General features: G+C 48.1%; 2 protein-coding genes across 3 annotated transcripts in view; one reads left to right on the forward strand and one right to left on the reverse strand.

Annotated features, from left to right (window-relative positions):
• The first annotated feature begins 484 nt into the window (after positions 1-484).
• On the forward strand, positions 485-6905 carry GDF1 (growth differentiation factor 1). The gene is made up of 2 exons (XM_035117887.2): positions 485-854; positions 6112-6905. The coding sequence occupies exons 1-2, from the start codon at positions 566-568 to the stop codon at positions 6903-6905; spliced, it is 1083 nt and encodes a 360-aa protein (XP_034973778.1). The 5' UTR covers positions 485-565.
• A 5212-nt stretch (positions 6906-12117) lies between these two features.
• Positions 12118-16322, reverse strand: part of UPF1 (UPF1 RNA helicase and ATPase) — a 31440-nt gene continuing 27235 nt past the window's right edge. For both annotated transcript variants that reach the window (XM_060275427.1, XM_035117889.2), the window contains exon 24: positions 12118-14776. The gene's annotated coding sequence lies outside the window, so the exon portion shown is untranslated. The remainder of the gene's footprint in view (positions 14777-16322) is intronic.

Here is a 16322-nt window from a genome sequence, read left to right on the forward strand (position 1 = left end):
CCCCTCCATGACTACAGAGGGGGGTTTGGGGGGAATCTCCCCAGAGGCTGGGCAGCCATCAGTCATGGGTGCTTTAGATGAGATCCCTGCATTGCAGGGGGTTGGACTAGATGACCCTCAGGTTCCTTCCAACTCTACAATTCTATGATCCTGTGCAATCACCTGGGGTCTCTCAACCTAGCCCACTTCGCAGGGTTGTTGTGAAGCTTTAAAAACAACTGCATCCATGTACTGTATGGAGTATAAATTGAGTAGAATAAAAGCAGCAAAACTCTTTCCTCCTCGCGCGGCAGCACTCAGGACTGAACTCACCTGGTTTGCGAGTCCCCTCTGCCCTGGGCGGGGAAGGGTTAACCAGATGCGCCCATCACCCAGATCAAAGGGCCCCCATTAACCAATCAACCCCGATCAGCTGCCTCTTCCTCCACGCCTTTATCTGGCTTCTCCCCACCCACCAGAAGCAAGTACTGTATTCAGATCACTTTTCTTGCCCCGGTTTCTCCCCATCACCAGCAAAGTGTGGTCTGCAAAAACCAAGCGTCTCCCAAAAATAGAATAGAATAGAATGGAGCATTCGCACTATTTCCAAATGATTCTGGGAACAGCTGGGATGCTTTGGGTCTTGCTGGTCGGAGGGATGGATTTGCAAAGGCAGGAAAGTTTGGTGCTGAAATCTCTGGGGCTCACGGCAAGGCCCAGCCCCAGATCTCCACCTCCCGTGCCCCATCTGCTCTGGAAGATGTTCCACAAGAGAGCCAACCTCTCCTCTCCAGCTTCCGAGGAAGGGAAGACGCCTTGCTGGGTGGAAGAATTCAGGGTACCTGGAAATATCATCCGAGTCTTCCCAGATCAAGGTATGTTGTTGCAAAGCTTTCGGGGGGGGGGGGAGGTCTGTTTGATTGATGGGTTTCTGGTTTGAGATGGCCATGATTTTCTCCCTGAGGTTAGGAGAGGTGCAATCCTGCCCAGGTCTACTCAGAAGCAAGTCCCACTGAGGTCATTTTATAGCTTGCTTTTCTTCACCCATTACAGTAATACCGGTACCTCGGTTTAAGTACGCTTCGGTTTGAGTACTTTCAGTTTAAGTACTCTGTGGACCCATCTGGAATGGATTAATCCACTTTCCATTACTTTCAATGGGAAAGTTCGCTTCAGGTTAAGTACTCTTCAGGTTAAGTACAGACTTCCAGAACCAATTGTGTACTTAAACCGAGGTACCACTGTAAAACCAGAAATGGATTCTGCATTCCCTAAATTCTTCTAAAATCCATAAAATCCGGCCAGTTTGGGGAATAAAAGTCCAGGATGGTAAGCAATGTCAGTCCTACTCAGAGTAGACACGTTGAAAGAAATTATTGGGCATGGCTAACCGAGGCTCATTGGGTCTATTCTGAGTAAAACTTAGTTCACCACAGAACATAGTCCCAAGTCCAGGACAAAAACAAACTCTTTGTTTTGATTGAGTTAGGGTCGTTGCTTTTTAAATAACTACTCATCAGGCCAGAGGTGTAGCCTGCGATTATTATAAAGTAGCCTGCGATTATTATAAAAGCCGCACTTTGTCTCAGGTTTGATCCCCATATGGGACATTCCTGCCTTGCAAGGGGTTGGACTAGATGATCCTCAGGGTGCCTTCCCGCTCTACAGTTCTAGGATTCTATGAAATCACAACAAAAACATTGCAGCTGATCATTCCTCTGTGATATTTCCACAGTTATTCCCTGTCCTTATTTTCACCTGGGGATTTTTTAAAAAGGCATTTTTGCTGCATTCTATACATCACCTTGGGGTCCCTGTGTGGAAAGTGATTAACAAAGAAAGATAAATAAATTAGCATGAGTGTGGATTGGGCAATAGTATAAGTAAAGACTCATAAGAAAACAATAGCCAGAAACTGAATATATGTTCAGTTTCATAAGCACAACCCTAAAATAGAGATTTACAAACTCCTTTGATCACTGTCCTTTATCTCTCGCAACCCACAGGTGATGGCATCAAACTTTTAGCCCAGGATTCCTGAGATGATTGTATTAACACTTGTAATGGGCTGGAAGTTTGATTCCATCTTGTCAGCATCCTTCTTAAATTGTGGTGCCCAGAATTGGACACAGGACTCCAGGTGTGGTCTGACCAAGGCAGAAGAGAGCAGTATTTTACTTCCCTTTACCAGGACATTAGACTTCTGTTGATGCAGCCTTGAATAGCATTATTATTTTTTTTTGCTGCTGCTGCATCACACGGTTGGCTCATGTTCAGCTTGTGGTCCACCAAGACCCCAAGATCCTTTTCAAATTTCCTGCTAGTAAGCTAGGTTTCCCCCAATCTTATATTTGTGCAGCTGGGTCTTCCTGCCTAAGTGCAGAACCTGACCTTTGTCCCTATGGAAATTCATTTTATTAGTTTGGGCCCAGTTCTCCAATCTGTTAAGGTCATCTTGAACTCCAATTCTTCTTGCCCAATAACCCTAATATTAAGTCTCATGATCCACCCACTGAGTTATGATCTGCAGACTATCAAGGACTGTATTTAATATCCAGTTTATCGCTCACTAATTTTCTCCACTATTCCACCTTCCCATTTTCTCCTTTATATCCCTATTTTACACACACACAATACCAGCCAACTTAGATTTCATCTCATGCCTAATATGATAGTGGGCTAGGGTCTTTGAAAAGCTTATTCCCTCAGAAATTTGATAGCCTTCAAAGTGATCTTTGCATATTTTGGTGCAGGTATGAGGCTAGTGGGAACCCTGCACAAACTTAACTTGGAAGTCCAACTGAACTCAGGGGAGCTTACTTATGAGTAGACACACAAAGGATTAAATCCCCCTGGGCCCAGGTGAGCTTACTTCCAAGTAAATTTTCTTATGGGATAGTGGCCTGGGGGTTCCCACAAGTTCTACTCAGAGTAGAGCAATAGACATACTAATAGGCTCAATTAACAGGTAGGTAGCCGTGTTGGTCTGAGTCAAGCAAAATAATAAAATTCCTTCAGTAGCACCTTAAAGACCAACTAAGTTTTTATTTTGGTATGAGCTTTCGTGATGAAGTGTGCATGCACACGAAAGCATAGCTGCCAAGTTTTCCCTTTTCTCACGAGGAGCCTATTCAGCATAAGGGAAAATCCCTTAAAAAAAGGGATAACTTGGCAGCTATGCACGAAAGCTCATACCAAAATAAAAACTTAGTTGCTCTTTAAGGTGCTACTGAAGGAATTTTTTTATTAGGCTCAATTAAGTTCTACTCAGTGAGCTTAGGTTAATCACGCCCATTAATTTCAATTATCAGTGCAACTCATATTGGATTTAACCCTTTGTCATAGCTGCCAAGTTTTCCCTTTTCTCGCGAGGAAGCCTATTCAGCATAAGGGAATTTCCCTTTAAAAAAGGGAGAACTTGGCAGCTATGCCCTTTGTTTCCTCTTAACCATTCCCCCTTCCTAATTTGTTACTTTATTGACCGGCTAACCAATTAATCTCTGTCTTTTAAATAGCTTAACTTGTTGACAAATTATTATTTTCTTGTGTGTTCATTTACTGTTCTCTCTCTGTGTGTGTGTGTTTATGTGCTTATACATAAAATGCAAGCCTGATTTAAACACATACATTTTATACCCTATATATAAGAAGCCTGGCATGATAAACTGCAAAGCTGAAATGTTGTCTGTCCCCCCCCCCATCTTACTGAAGGAAAACTGCTCCAACTTTGCAGGTCATTTGTATGCAAAAACAAAAAGGGGTTTGCTGGTGGCTGGGGAATCCTTCTTCCCCACCAGCATTTGACCATCTTTAGCAGAAGCTGCTCTGTAACCAGAGGCATTGAATGCCTGCTCTTCTCACCTCCTTTCCTCCATCTGCAGCATTGTGGAATTCACCTCCCCAAGTCTGCAGAAACCAGAGCCTTGGCCTCTTCCTCCATTTCTATACCTTGGTGGGATTTCTTACAGCCTGGTGATAATGGGCCTTCTCAATGCCTGTGAACTAAACTGTTCTTAAAGAGAGCTTTGATGCTTGTCTCGGCTCACTTGGGTGCCACAGATGTTTCCTGGTGTGAACAGGCACATCAGAACATCTGAAGAGCCCTGCAGGATCAGGCCAAGGGCGCATATAGAATCATAGAGTTGGAAGAGACCACAAGGGCCATCCAGTCCAACCCCCTGCCAAGCAGGAAACGCCATCAAAGCATTCTTGACATATGGCTGTCAAGCCTCCGCTTAAAGACCTCCAAGGAAGGAGACTCCACCACACTCCTTGGTAGCAAATTCCACTGCCGAACAGCTCTTACTGTCAGGAAGTTCTTCCTAATGTTTCGGTGGAATCTTCTTTCTTGTCGTTTGAATCCATTGCTCCATGTCCGCTTCTCTGGAGCAGCAGAAAACAACCTTTCTCCCTCCTCTATATGACATCCTTTTATATATTTGAACATGGCTATCATATCACCCCTTAGCCTTCTCTTCTCCAGAGGCCGGCTATCCAAGGTGGGAGGCAGCCATGCGCCTGAACACCAATGGCTGGAAGCCACAGGCGGGGAGAGTGGCTCTTGTGCTAGGATCCTGCTTGCAGGGTTCCCTTTGAGGCATCTGGTAGGCCTCTATGAGAACAGGATGCTGGACTAGATGGGCCATTGACCTCATTCAGCAGGACTCGTCTATAATAATAATAATAATAATAATAATAATAATAATAATAATAATAATAGTAATTTATTTATATGCTGCCCATCTGACTGTGTTGCCCCCTATGCTGTGGTTGGCTCCCAACAAATTAAAACACAATAAGACACAGTAAGATATTCAGTGAAATGGGTTGATCCTTTTAGAACAGCTTAGAAACCCACTTGGGCAGTATTTATTTATTTTTATTTATTTAATGCCTTATATATCCCTGCCTTTTTCCCTCCAAGGAGCTTGAGGGGCCATTCCACAGGTCTCTCTCCCCCTCCTCATTTAATCCCTCCCACAACAACCCAGTGAGGTAGGCTAGGCTAGGAGAGGCAGGGATTGGTGGCCCTCAAGGTCACACTCAGGAAGCATTAAGGCCAAGGGGGGATTTGAACCCTGGTCCCTCCGAGGTCCTACCGGTAGTCTGGTGTTCTAACCACAATTCCACCCTGGCTCTCCGAGTGCCATGCAAACTGCCAAACAATAGGGCAGTGTCACGGACTGGCTGGATACAGAGGAATGGTGGGAGGAACCAACTGGGGGACCCTCAAGGGAAAAAGGTTCAGAGCTTGGGGAGTGGCAGTTAGGGTGACCATATGTCTGGGAAAACCCAGATATGTCCTCTTTTGGGGGGCCAACATGTCCCCCCGGGCTAATTTCAAGGGAAATGTCTGGTTTGGGTTTTTTTATTTATTTTCAGAAGGGGTTTGGGGGGTGCGCACGCATGTTTGGGAGGGCGCTGTGACCTAGAAGCGGAAGCGCCACGGTGGAGTGAGACTGTGGCAGCAAAGCAGGTAGGAGCTGGGGTCCTGCCTCCGCTTGGGCTGGCAGCGGCCTGGGCTGCTGTGCACGTGGCTGGGGAAAGAGCTACAGGGACAGTGGCTGCAGCCCCCTGCGCCAGTCCAGGCTGACCTCCTTTTGTTCTTCAAGACATAGCAACCCGAGTGATGGTGGGACAATGATGAGCAGACAGAGGGAGAAGACTGGGAACAGATGTCGTCGGAAGAGGACAGGGCTTCGTGGGCTGGGAGAGTCTGTGGCAGAGAGAAGTCCAGACTCAGAGGCAGGAGCTGAAGCAGGAGAGGAAGGAGGCCAAGAGGCAGAGAGGGGAAGAGCCATGGGGGTCTCCCCCTCCTGCTGCGAGACACTCCCCTCCCCGCTGGTCTCCCTGAACCAGGAGAGACATGAAAAGGGCAGAGGAGAGGTTGGTTGCCCAGTCTCATATTGTTTGAGGAAAACCCTGGAGACAGCTGTGGGGAGGAGGGAACTTTCGGTCACAGCAACTGATTTTCATGGAGTAAAACCACCGGGAATTGCTTGCTGTGCTCATTAGACCGAATGCTCCTGTGCAGATCCTGGTTTTGCTAATAAGGAGTTAACTCCAAGGTGCGCAGTGTGATTTACTGCTGGCTTTGTGGTCCTTGCCTCAGCGTTGTTCCTCCTCTCCTAGGCCAATTCATCCACAGTGACAAGCCACGGAGTTGGCTGTGCCTCCAGAAGCGGCTGTACTTCAATTTCTCCACCCTAGACAAAGGGGAGCAGGTGACGATGGCACAGCTGCAGATTCATTTCCACCACAACCAGTACCAGGTCGCCAGTCCGGGCCACCCTTTGGAGCTGAGCCTGTACCAGGCCACCCAGGCAGCTCTGCGAGGGATGTCCTCGCATGCCTACAGCCGGAAGCTCTTGGTGGAGCAAAGCTTCATCCATCTCCACAAGTCCTTCGTCTTCAACCTGACCGAGGCAGCAAAGATGTGGCAAACTCCTGCCCGGAACCTGGGTTTGGTGCTTGAAATCGCTGGCGGGAAGCTCTGCTCTGGTGCAGATTCCTTCCTTGACACCTCCCTCCTTGTGGTCTCCCTGGCGCACAGACAGTGCCGGAGCACCCGGAAGCGGCGGAGCACCTACTACGTCCCGACAGGCGCCAGCAACATCTGCAAGCCGCGGCGGCTGTACATCAGCTTCCGTGATGTTGGCTGGGAAGACTGGATCATCGCCCCACAGGGTTACCTGGCGAACTACTGCCTGGGTGAGTGCCCCTTCCCACTGGCCGAAGACCTCAACAGCACCAACCATGCCATCCTGCAGACTGTGGTGCACTCTCTCGACCCCGAAGGAACCCCCCAGCCCTGCTGCGTCCCTGTCCGCCTCTCGCCCATCTCCATCTTGTATTACGACAACGACGACAATGTTGTGCTGAGGCACTATGAGGACATGGTGGTGGACGAATGCGGGTGCCGGTAAAAGGGGGTGGGGGTGTTCCCTGGCGTGGCTTTGTTGCAGCGGGGCACTCACGCAGAGGGGCGTTGGCCAGCCTCCCTGCTGTAGCTCTGCATTGAGAACCAGATTATCCTGAATTCATGGCCCCTTGGGTCTCCAGCTGTTTTTGGACTACAACTCCCATCGTCCCTAGGTAGCAGGACCAGTGGTCAGGGATGATGGGAGTTGTAGTCCAAAAGCAGCTGGAGACCCAAGGTTGGGAAACATGGCCTTGGGCTTTAGATGTGGAGTAGCGCTTGCTTAAACAGTGTCGTATCTCTTATTTTATTTCCTGTACCAAAGGATCTGTATATAATTGCAAGGACTGCATACGGGTTTTAAACACCACCTATTTGCTTCCGGATTGTTTTCCTAGGGTGAAACTATTGTAGAAGTTTAATTCTAATAGTGAATGGCATGAAACCTGAAGTTGCTGGGGATTTTAAAAAAGAAATGCATTAATAGGTTCATGGGGGTTGGGTTGGGGGGGGGGTCTTCATTTTTTGCCGGTGTGGTTTTGGTGAAGGGATTTTAAAAGGTAATTGTAATTTGTGTCATTAAAGCAGAATAAAAGTTGATGATTGGGGTCCCTTTATTCAATGGGGGGGGGGTTAAGAGCTACAAATGGAGATATAGAAATTCAAACAACAACAAAGGCTGCATGCCTATGTGATTTGGGTCAGTTTCCACCTGGAGAACAAATTCTAGCTTGCTGGCTGAAGGTTATTGAAGTAGCAGGTGGGGAGAGAGCTATCTTAATGGGGAACCACCACCTAGGTTAGGGGTGGGGGACTTGTGGCCTGGACTCCAACTCCCATCACTGCTGGCTTTTGGCCACCTTCACACAGAATCATAAAAGTGTAGGGTTGGAAAGGACCCCAAGGGTCATCTAGTTCAACCCACTGCAAATGCAGGAATCTTTTGCCCAACAGGGGGCTCGAACCCACAACCCTGAGATTATGAGTCTTATGCTCTGATTGAGCTATTCCAGTGTCATCATACCCCTATGATGGGACGGAAACTGCCTTGGTCGCACTGGTTGATGATCTCTGGCGGGTTAGGGACAAAGGTGAGAGCTGTTTCCTAGTTCTGCTGGATCTCTCAGCGGCTTTGGACACCATCGATGATAACATCCTTCTGGACCGTCTAGAGGGGTTGGGCGCTGGGGGCACTGTCAGAGTGGTTCCGCTCCTTCCTCCTGGGCCGTGTTCAGAAAGTGGTGGTGGGGAGATGAGTGTTCAGACCTCTAGGCTCTCACTTGTGGGGTGCCCCAGGGTTCTGTCCTCTCCCCCATGCTTTTCAATATCTACATGCAGCCGCTGGGAGAGATCATCAGGGGGTTTGGGCTGGGTGTTCATCAGTATGCGGATGATACCCAGCTCTACCTCTCTCTCAAATCAGAACCAGTGAAGGTCCTGTGTGAGTGTCTGGAGGCGGTTGGAGGATGGATGGCGGCTAACAGATTGAGGTTGAATCCTGACAAGACATAAGTACTGTTTTGTGGGGGACAGGGGGCGGGTGGGTGTGGAGGACTCCCTGGTCCTGAATGGGGTAACTGCCCCTGAAGGACCAGGAGCGCAGCCTGGGAGTCATTTTGGACTTGCAGCTGTCCATGGAGGTGCAGGTCAATTTTGTGTCCAGGGCAGCTGTTTACCAGCTCCATCTGGTACGCAGGCTCAGACCCTACCTTCCTGCGGACTGTCTCGCCAGAGTGGTGCATGCTCTAGTTATCTCCCGCTTGGACTACTGCAATGCGCTCTACGTGGGGCTACCTTTGAAGGTGAACCGGAAACTACAACTAATCCAGAATGCAGCAGCCAGACTGGGGACTGGGAGCGGCTGCTGAGACCAAGTAACACCGGTCTTGAAAGACCTAGATGGGCTCCCAGTACGTTTCCGAGCACAATTCAAAGTGTTGGTGCTGACCTTTAAAACCCTAAACGGCCTCTGTACAGTATACTTGTAGGAGCGTCTCCACCCCCACTGTTCTGCCCGGACACTGAGGTCCCGTGCCAAGGGCCTTCTGGCGGTTCCCTCGCTGCAAGAAGCCAAGTTACAGGGATCAGGCAGAGGGCCTTCTCAGTAGTGGCACCCACCCTGTGGAATGCCCTCCTACCAGATGTCAAAGAGAAAAACAAATACCAGACTTATGTTTAATAAATTATTGTATTTTAATATTTTTGTTGGAAGCTGGCCAGAGTGGCTGGGGAAACCCAACCAGATGGGCAGGGTATAATATATATATATATTCATGGGTAATAGAGGGGAGGCTAATAGATGAGGTCTCCCAACAACTCTCAGCATTCTTAAGCAAACCACAGTTCCCAGAATTATTAGGGGAAATCCATGATAGTTTATAGAGCACTTTAAATGTATGTCAACTGTGGTTGATGGGAGCTGGTGCCCCAATATCTGGAGTGTCACAGGAAACCCCAGCACAGCTGGAGGCTATTTTGGTGATGTATCACGACTGAGGATGAGATGGTTGGGCAGTGTTTTCAAACTGCGGGAGGCAGTGGAAGACAGGAGTGCCTGGCGTCCCCTGGTCCATGGGATCATGAAGAGGCGGACATGGCAAAACAACAACAACGATCACATTGAAGAGTTGGGCTAGATGACGCTTGGGCCATGTTAGAAACTCAGATATATAAGCCAGGTGCCAAATGTCTCCTTAAACCAAGGTTAGTGTTGCCAAAATGGAACGTCCAGTTGCTATTTTGGGGCAAGACAACTCTTAAAGCCTTATTTTCCAAAGGATGGACTGACTGATGAATTCTCAGTTAAACATCTGGCTAGTTAGGAGCTAGGTTAGGAGCTTTGAGAACTGGAAAAGTCACTTCATCCAGTCTACATACATATTCTGACCCTTTTTTCTTTCTTGTGACACAGGAATATTCTTCACAGCTGTGAGCAGGGCAGTGAGGTGAGTTAAGTGAAGACAAGTGACAACAATTAACTTGTTCCCTGCTCCTGCTCAGGCTGCACAGAAAAAGCGTTTTGGTTCTTGAAATTCATTCTGACTGTGCAGATAAAATGAATTCTACAGGATGGGGTATTAGTGTGTGAAAACAGTCCAGATCCAAGGATCTCCAGGCATGCACCTTCAGATGGTGGAGACGTCAGGTGCCTTCCTGGCACCCAGGCATCTTCACTTGGTCGCACGTGGTCAATAGCCAAGTGCCAGATGTGCCTGGCACCTGGCTAATTTCGAACACTGCCTTGGGGTCCTTTCCAACTCTACAATTCTATGTAATTTATTAATCAACTTGTTACATTTATCCACTGCCTTTTCCTCAAAGGAGCTCAGGGTGGCACACATGATTCTGCCTGCTTCACTTAATCCCCACATCCTTGGAGGTAGCTTAGGCTGAGAGATGGCGACTGGCCCCCAAGGTCACCCAATTGAGATTTCATGGCAGGGGGGATTCAAACCCTGCTCTCCCAGGTCCGATGCAAATGCTCTAACCACTACACAACACTGGTTAAGATGGAGGACACAAGGAGAAGGGGACGACAGAGGATGAGATGGTTGGACAGTGTTCTCGAAGCTACGAACATAGAATCATAGAGTTGGAAGAGACCACAAGGGCCATCCAGTCCAACCCCCTGCCAAGCAGGAAATACCATCAAAGCATTCTTGACATATGCCTGTCAAACCTCTGCTTAAAGACCTCCAAAGAAGGAGACTCAAACATGAGTTTGACCAAACTGCAGGAGGCAGTGGAAGACAGGAGTGCCTGGCGTGCTCTGGTCCATGGGGCCACGAAGAGTCTGACACGACTAAATGACTAAACAACAACAAGAAGTTTTGCATGGGAACCATCACCTCTTGGGGTTTTAAAGCACTGGAGAGCATCCTATTTTGGATACAATACAAGAAAAGTCCTTTAAAAGAGGCCCTGTGGATAGAGTACACGTTCCACGGGGTCTCTCTTAAAAGACTCACCCTGTATTAGTAGTACAGTACACATACACCCTGCAGCCTTCCTCTGCAGGAGCTGAAGGTGCCATGCAAGTTCATGGGTGGAGTACCTGCTTTGCAGCAGCATCAGGTCGGCTTCCTGTCCAGAAGTCCCTGATGAGATTGCCAGTCTTTGTAGACTGAGGTAGACTGGAGAATGGATGATGGTCAACAACTTGAGGTTGAATTCTGACAAGACAGAAGTACTGTTTCTGGTGGACAGGAGAAGGCAGGTATGGGGGACTCCTGGTCCTTTGTGGGGTCACTGTGCCCCTGAAGAACCAGGCGTGCAGGACTTCCGGTTGATCGGGCTTCATTCAGACGGGAATCTCTTTGTCGGAAGAGATTCTGGCACTTTGATGGTTGGGTGGTACAGCAAGAGCGCTGCAGACCCTCGAAGAAACCTCAAATCGAGTATTTTGAGGACCTGGAGATCCGGCGGGTGTCCGTTGCGACTCCCCTGCTCCCTGGTAAGCTCTAATAATAATTAACTTTGGGAACTGCTAAAATGATTTAAATTGAAATACAGATAGGGGGGATTTGAGGAAGTCACCCAAAAATGTTAAGGAAGATGATGAAATAACAAGGAAAATTTTTATGGATTGTGTGTAGTTTATGTTAGTTTTGGTTTTATTTTGTAGTATTTTTATATGTATTGTGTATATGTGTATTGTTGGTGTTGTTATAAAATGAATAAAAAAATTTGGGGGAAAAAATGAAGAGCCAGATGTGCAGCCTGGGAGTCATTTTAGACTCTCAGAAGCATTTAAGTATGTGACCCTACACTGCTGCACCCAAGGAAGCGTAATCATTCTTGGACTCCAATTTACCCAATGCCAGAATATTAACTCTGCAAATATGTACATGTAGAACAGCACCCATGTGCCACCCACCCCCAGCATGCCGAGGGATCATACAGTGAAAATCCCAGGTTGGGCAATAAGCACAAGTGCAATTCTGTCACATGTGCATTATTTGTCTCTGAGTGTTCACATTTGGAAGATTACAAAGTTAAGTCTGTAAGAAAGTGTGGCTAAACTGGCCAGACTCCAACACCCAGCATCCTATGGGAGTTCAGCTGAATGGCCACAGATTAGGCAGCGCTGCCCTGGAAAACCCCCAATAAGACTGGGTTCAACCTGGATCAGAAAACGTTCAGGCTTCTAAAACTAAAAAGTGCATATGTAAAAAAAAAGCTGTACATCATATTATGAAATGTAAGAAAGTCCCCAGAGGCTGAATGCAAGAGGCTCTTTATTAATTTGATGACAAACAGATTTTAAAGCAAACTTGAGATGGAAAAAAAAATCAAAAAAATAAACACCGTGCTAGCACTGATGTTTCTTTCTCTTTTCTTTAAATGGATTTATATAAAAACTCAAAAGGATTTCATTTTAACTGCTACAAAGGGGAGGGGGAAAAGTAACCCAGCACAAAGCAGAAGCAAGCAGGTGCTAACTAGCAAAATGTGAGGAGGGGAGGGAGGAATCGGGCAGCCACAGAAGGATTTTGGGGTGGGGGAAGGAATTATCTTTACTCAGTGGATCGCCTTGCACGAAAAAGGGACAATAGCGCTTAGAACTCTAGCTTTGAAAACCTACGCAGCCAACATAGCCTACCCAGTGGGGTGGGAAATGGAGTAGCAGGCCCTCCGACAGAGCCCCCCCCCCCCGGAAGGAAGGAAGGCAGGCAGCCCACACACCCCTTGGCTTTACTACACATGGCAGAAGTCTAAAACTGAAGATCTCCTGCCTGCCCCCCACCTCCCTACAGGTTGTCAGGTCTAATGGATACCAAGGAGGCCAAGTACACTTCTTCCAGTAGGATGGGGTAGGGCTGCTCTTTCTCTTTGGTGGTGGGGAGAAGAGGAACAAGAAAGACAGATTTCCAAAATCTCTATTCTTCTTTAAAAAGAAAAAAGAAAAAAAAGCGCAGGGAGTTCTCTTAAGTACATTCATGTTAAGTTAACCTTGAGTTCCTCAGGACACACAAAAGCTAAACAGATGCTAAGAGCCCTTTGACTGGGAAAAATTAATTCACAAGCTGTTTAAAAGAAGGGGGGGGGAAATCACATCTAGAAGGCAGATCAAACTGTTTCAGAGCGATAAAGGGCATTGCAACATTTATGGATCACCGGGCTGGTGGGGGCAGGAGGTTAAACAGGAAATCCTACTTCAGCTTTTTTCCCTAGAAAGCTTTTGATGCAGATAAAAGAATGCTTTTTGCTACAAGTGCAGCAAGGCGGCATTCCCCCCCCAGGGGGTGCCCTTTCCCAGTCGGATTCATAGCAGTTGTAGTTTGAAGGGCTCACCAGTGAAGGTTTGTGACCCCCCACCCCCACCCCACCAGACGTCGCCTCAAGATTGGTTTAAATGTCTGGCGTTGAACTCACTCCACAGCCGCACCGCTGCATCTAACCCCCCCAACGACAATCCCCCCCACCCCAATATATGCTCCAAGAATGAGACCCACTTCTCCGCGGCCACCTCCCGCTCTCAGCCTGCCCGCCCCACCCAACCTGCCTCGAAAGTATCTTTGTAAGAGTCTTTACTTCAAAACCAATATAATCCCCAGTTTCCACTACTGTTTTTGGGTGGGAGGCGAGAAAAAGCAGTGTCCTTTTTTTGTCCCCCCCCCTCTTGGGGGTGGGTGGGGGTGGGCAAAAGGGCACAGGCACCCACTCCCTGTTCTCGTGAAGCGCATGGAAAGTCTTACAGAAAAGAAAAACAACAACCACTTGTTGTCATCACACAGAGCAGAGCCCAGGCAGAAGCCAATTGAAAGCAAGACAAAAAACACACACACTTGAACCATCTTCTGCCTCGCTGCAGGGATGTGCTGGCTTTCCTTGCTCACTGCTACCCTACCATCTGAAGAAGAGGCTGATTGACTGAAATCACACTGAAAAAAGATCTTTAAAAGAGTGGTGTTCTAATTTTTAAGCGTTAAACTTTATATATATATATATATATGTATCTTTTTTTTAAGCTTCTCAGAACAAGGATTTCCCCCCCCGCCCAGGTCCACTACTAAGATTTCAGAGACAAACTTCTAAAAAAATATCCAGTGCTTCTTTTGCAAGAATCTCTTTTTCTTTTTAAGGGAAAAAAAGAAGGAAAATAAGAAACACCCCATCTTATTTAAGTCCATTCAGGACGCGGGTGACACCACACGCATGTGAGGTTCGAAGCTGGATCCTGGACAGCAAAACCACACATCTCAGAGTAGGGTACCAGCCGGCTGGCTTTCCCACGAGCTCGGGAGGATTGGGGTCCTCTTGGGTGGACGAGGCTGGTGATGATGATGATACACTTGCTCCTGTAAGAAGATGCCAACAGATGCCACTTCAGGTGAAAAGAAAAGGGGGAAAAGAGAGATGGGTACGCAAACAACTCTGAGATGGGGGTTTTCCTCTCCCCGCCCTGCTCACAAGAACAAAAGCTTGCTTCCAAGGCTCTTCTCTCTCTCTCTCTCTGAATCTCTCTCTCTCTCTCTCTCTCTCTCTCTCTCTCTCAGTGTGTGTTGACAGGGGGGGAGGACAGGGAACTCTGCTGACCACTCTGCTCTTCTGGGGCGAGTTGGCTCCCCCTCCCAGCGAGGCGCCAGTCGGTCCTCCGTTGCTCTCTCTCTTCCCACCTCCGTCTGGTCAATCTCCTTGTCTCAGTGAGCTAGCAGTGGGCTCTCTCTCTTCCTCGCTCGCGTGCTCTTCGCTCTCCTCTCCGTTGGTTTCTCTCTTCCTCTCCCTCTTCCTCTCTCTCTCTCTCTCCTGTTGCTCTCACAGAGTTGCTTCAGTTTTAGCAGTGGAAAACAGGTATCCATTTTATTTTATTTTTATTACCCAGAATAAAATGCTGTTGAACTAAGCTCCACATCAGCTTAGCTCTTCTCCTTCAACCTAAGTCAGAAAAAGAAAAGGGAAATGCCATTACTGTCACAAGCCTTGGCTGTGGGTTGTGAGAAAGGCTTCTCTGAGCACGTAAATGGCTCAGCGGGCGGAACCCAAAGGAGTCTGGAGGATGCAGATGCCGTGGCTACAGCCAGCCTCTGCTATTAGGCCCAGCAGGTACCATTTTTTCTCCACCACTCAATACAATACTTGTTTAAGGCAAGAGTCCCCCCCCCGCTGGTGCCTGATTATTAATTATTTTATTATTTATACCCCACCCACCTGGTTGGTTGCCCCAGCCACTCTGAGTGGCTTCCAACACATATAAAAACATAACATCAAACTTTAAAAACTTCCCTAAACAGGGCTGCCTTCAGACATCTTCTAAAAGTCATATACTGTAGTTGTTTATCTCCTTGACATCTGATGGGAAGGCATTCCCCAAGGTGGGCATGGTAACTGAGAAGGCCCTCTGCCTGGTTCCCTGTAACCTCACTTCTTGCAGGGAGGGAACCACCAGAAGGCCCTTAGAGCTGGACCTCAGTGTCCAGACCAGGCACCCCCAAACTTCGGCCCTCCAGATGTTTTGGACTACAATTCCCATCTTCCCCAACCACTGGTCCTGTTAGCTAGGGATCATGGGAGTTGTAGGCCAAAACATCTGGAGGGCCAGAGTTTGGGGATGCCTGGTCCAGACTGAACAATGGGGGTGGAAATACTCCTTCAGGTATACAGGGCCAAGGCCGTCTAGGGCTTTAAAGGTCAGCACCAACACTTTGAATTGTGCTTTATCTAGGATGCCTCTAGATCAGGCATAGACAACCTTGGCTCTCCAGATGTTTTGGACCTACAACGCCTAGGATACCTGACCACTGGCCCTGTTAGCTAGGGATCATGGGAGTTGTAGTTCCAAGACATCTGGAGAGCCAAGGTTGCCTATGCCTGCTCTAGATAAAGCTCACAAGCTAGGTGGGAAGAAGATGCCTGCCTCCAGCAGGTTCTCCAGATCTGGGATCGCTGCCTCTGACCAGGGGTGACATTCAGCTATCAGGGCCAAGAGCTACTCAGCCTCCATAAACAGGAATGACCTCAAGGCGCCAAGTCTGCAGCCACCTCTACATCCTGTGGCAACCAAATCCCACAAGCCTACGCTGCCTCGAGTAAGGAGTTTCACAAAAGACCCCTGAATTCTGACCAGTCCTTAACTGAAGAAATGCAAAGAGAGGCTGAGTAGATTTCACTGTTTACCAGTATCTTAACCAAGCATCAAGGACCAAGTGTCACCACCCAAGGCAGCCCACCTCCCCCCTTCCCCCCCAGAGAGCAACCTTTGGATAGGCCAAGCCCTCCCGGTCAAAGCCAGGGACCCTCAAAGAGAACAAGGCAGACCAGTCAGCTGGCAAACAGGGCACAGTGAAAAGAAAAACCCAGTTCCAATGCTCATAATTTGGAGGGAGGGGGGGGGGCATTAGCACAGCATTCAGATCCCATTCCACAAAAGACTGAGCCGAGTGTTCAGTGGCATGTGCACAGAGATGAGGGGTGCTGATGGGAC

Source organism: Zootoca vivipara, chromosome 6, assembly GCF_963506605.1.
Source record: "Zootoca vivipara chromosome 6, rZooViv1.1, whole genome shotgun sequence".
NCBI classification, from domain to species: domain Eukaryota; kingdom Metazoa; phylum Chordata; class Lepidosauria; order Squamata; family Lacertidae; genus Zootoca; species Zootoca vivipara.

What these genes read in the sequence shown, in the direction of transcription:
- GDF1 (XM_035117887.2), top strand. Translation starts at nt 566, where the DNA reads ATGGAGCATTCGCACTATTTCCAAATGATTCTGGGAACAGCTGGGATG. An exon ending in CCGAGTCTTCCCAGATCAAG is followed by an intron (nt 855 to 6,111) that starts GTATGTTGTTGC and finishes CTCCTCTCCTAG; the next exon opens with GCCAATTCATCCACAGTGAC.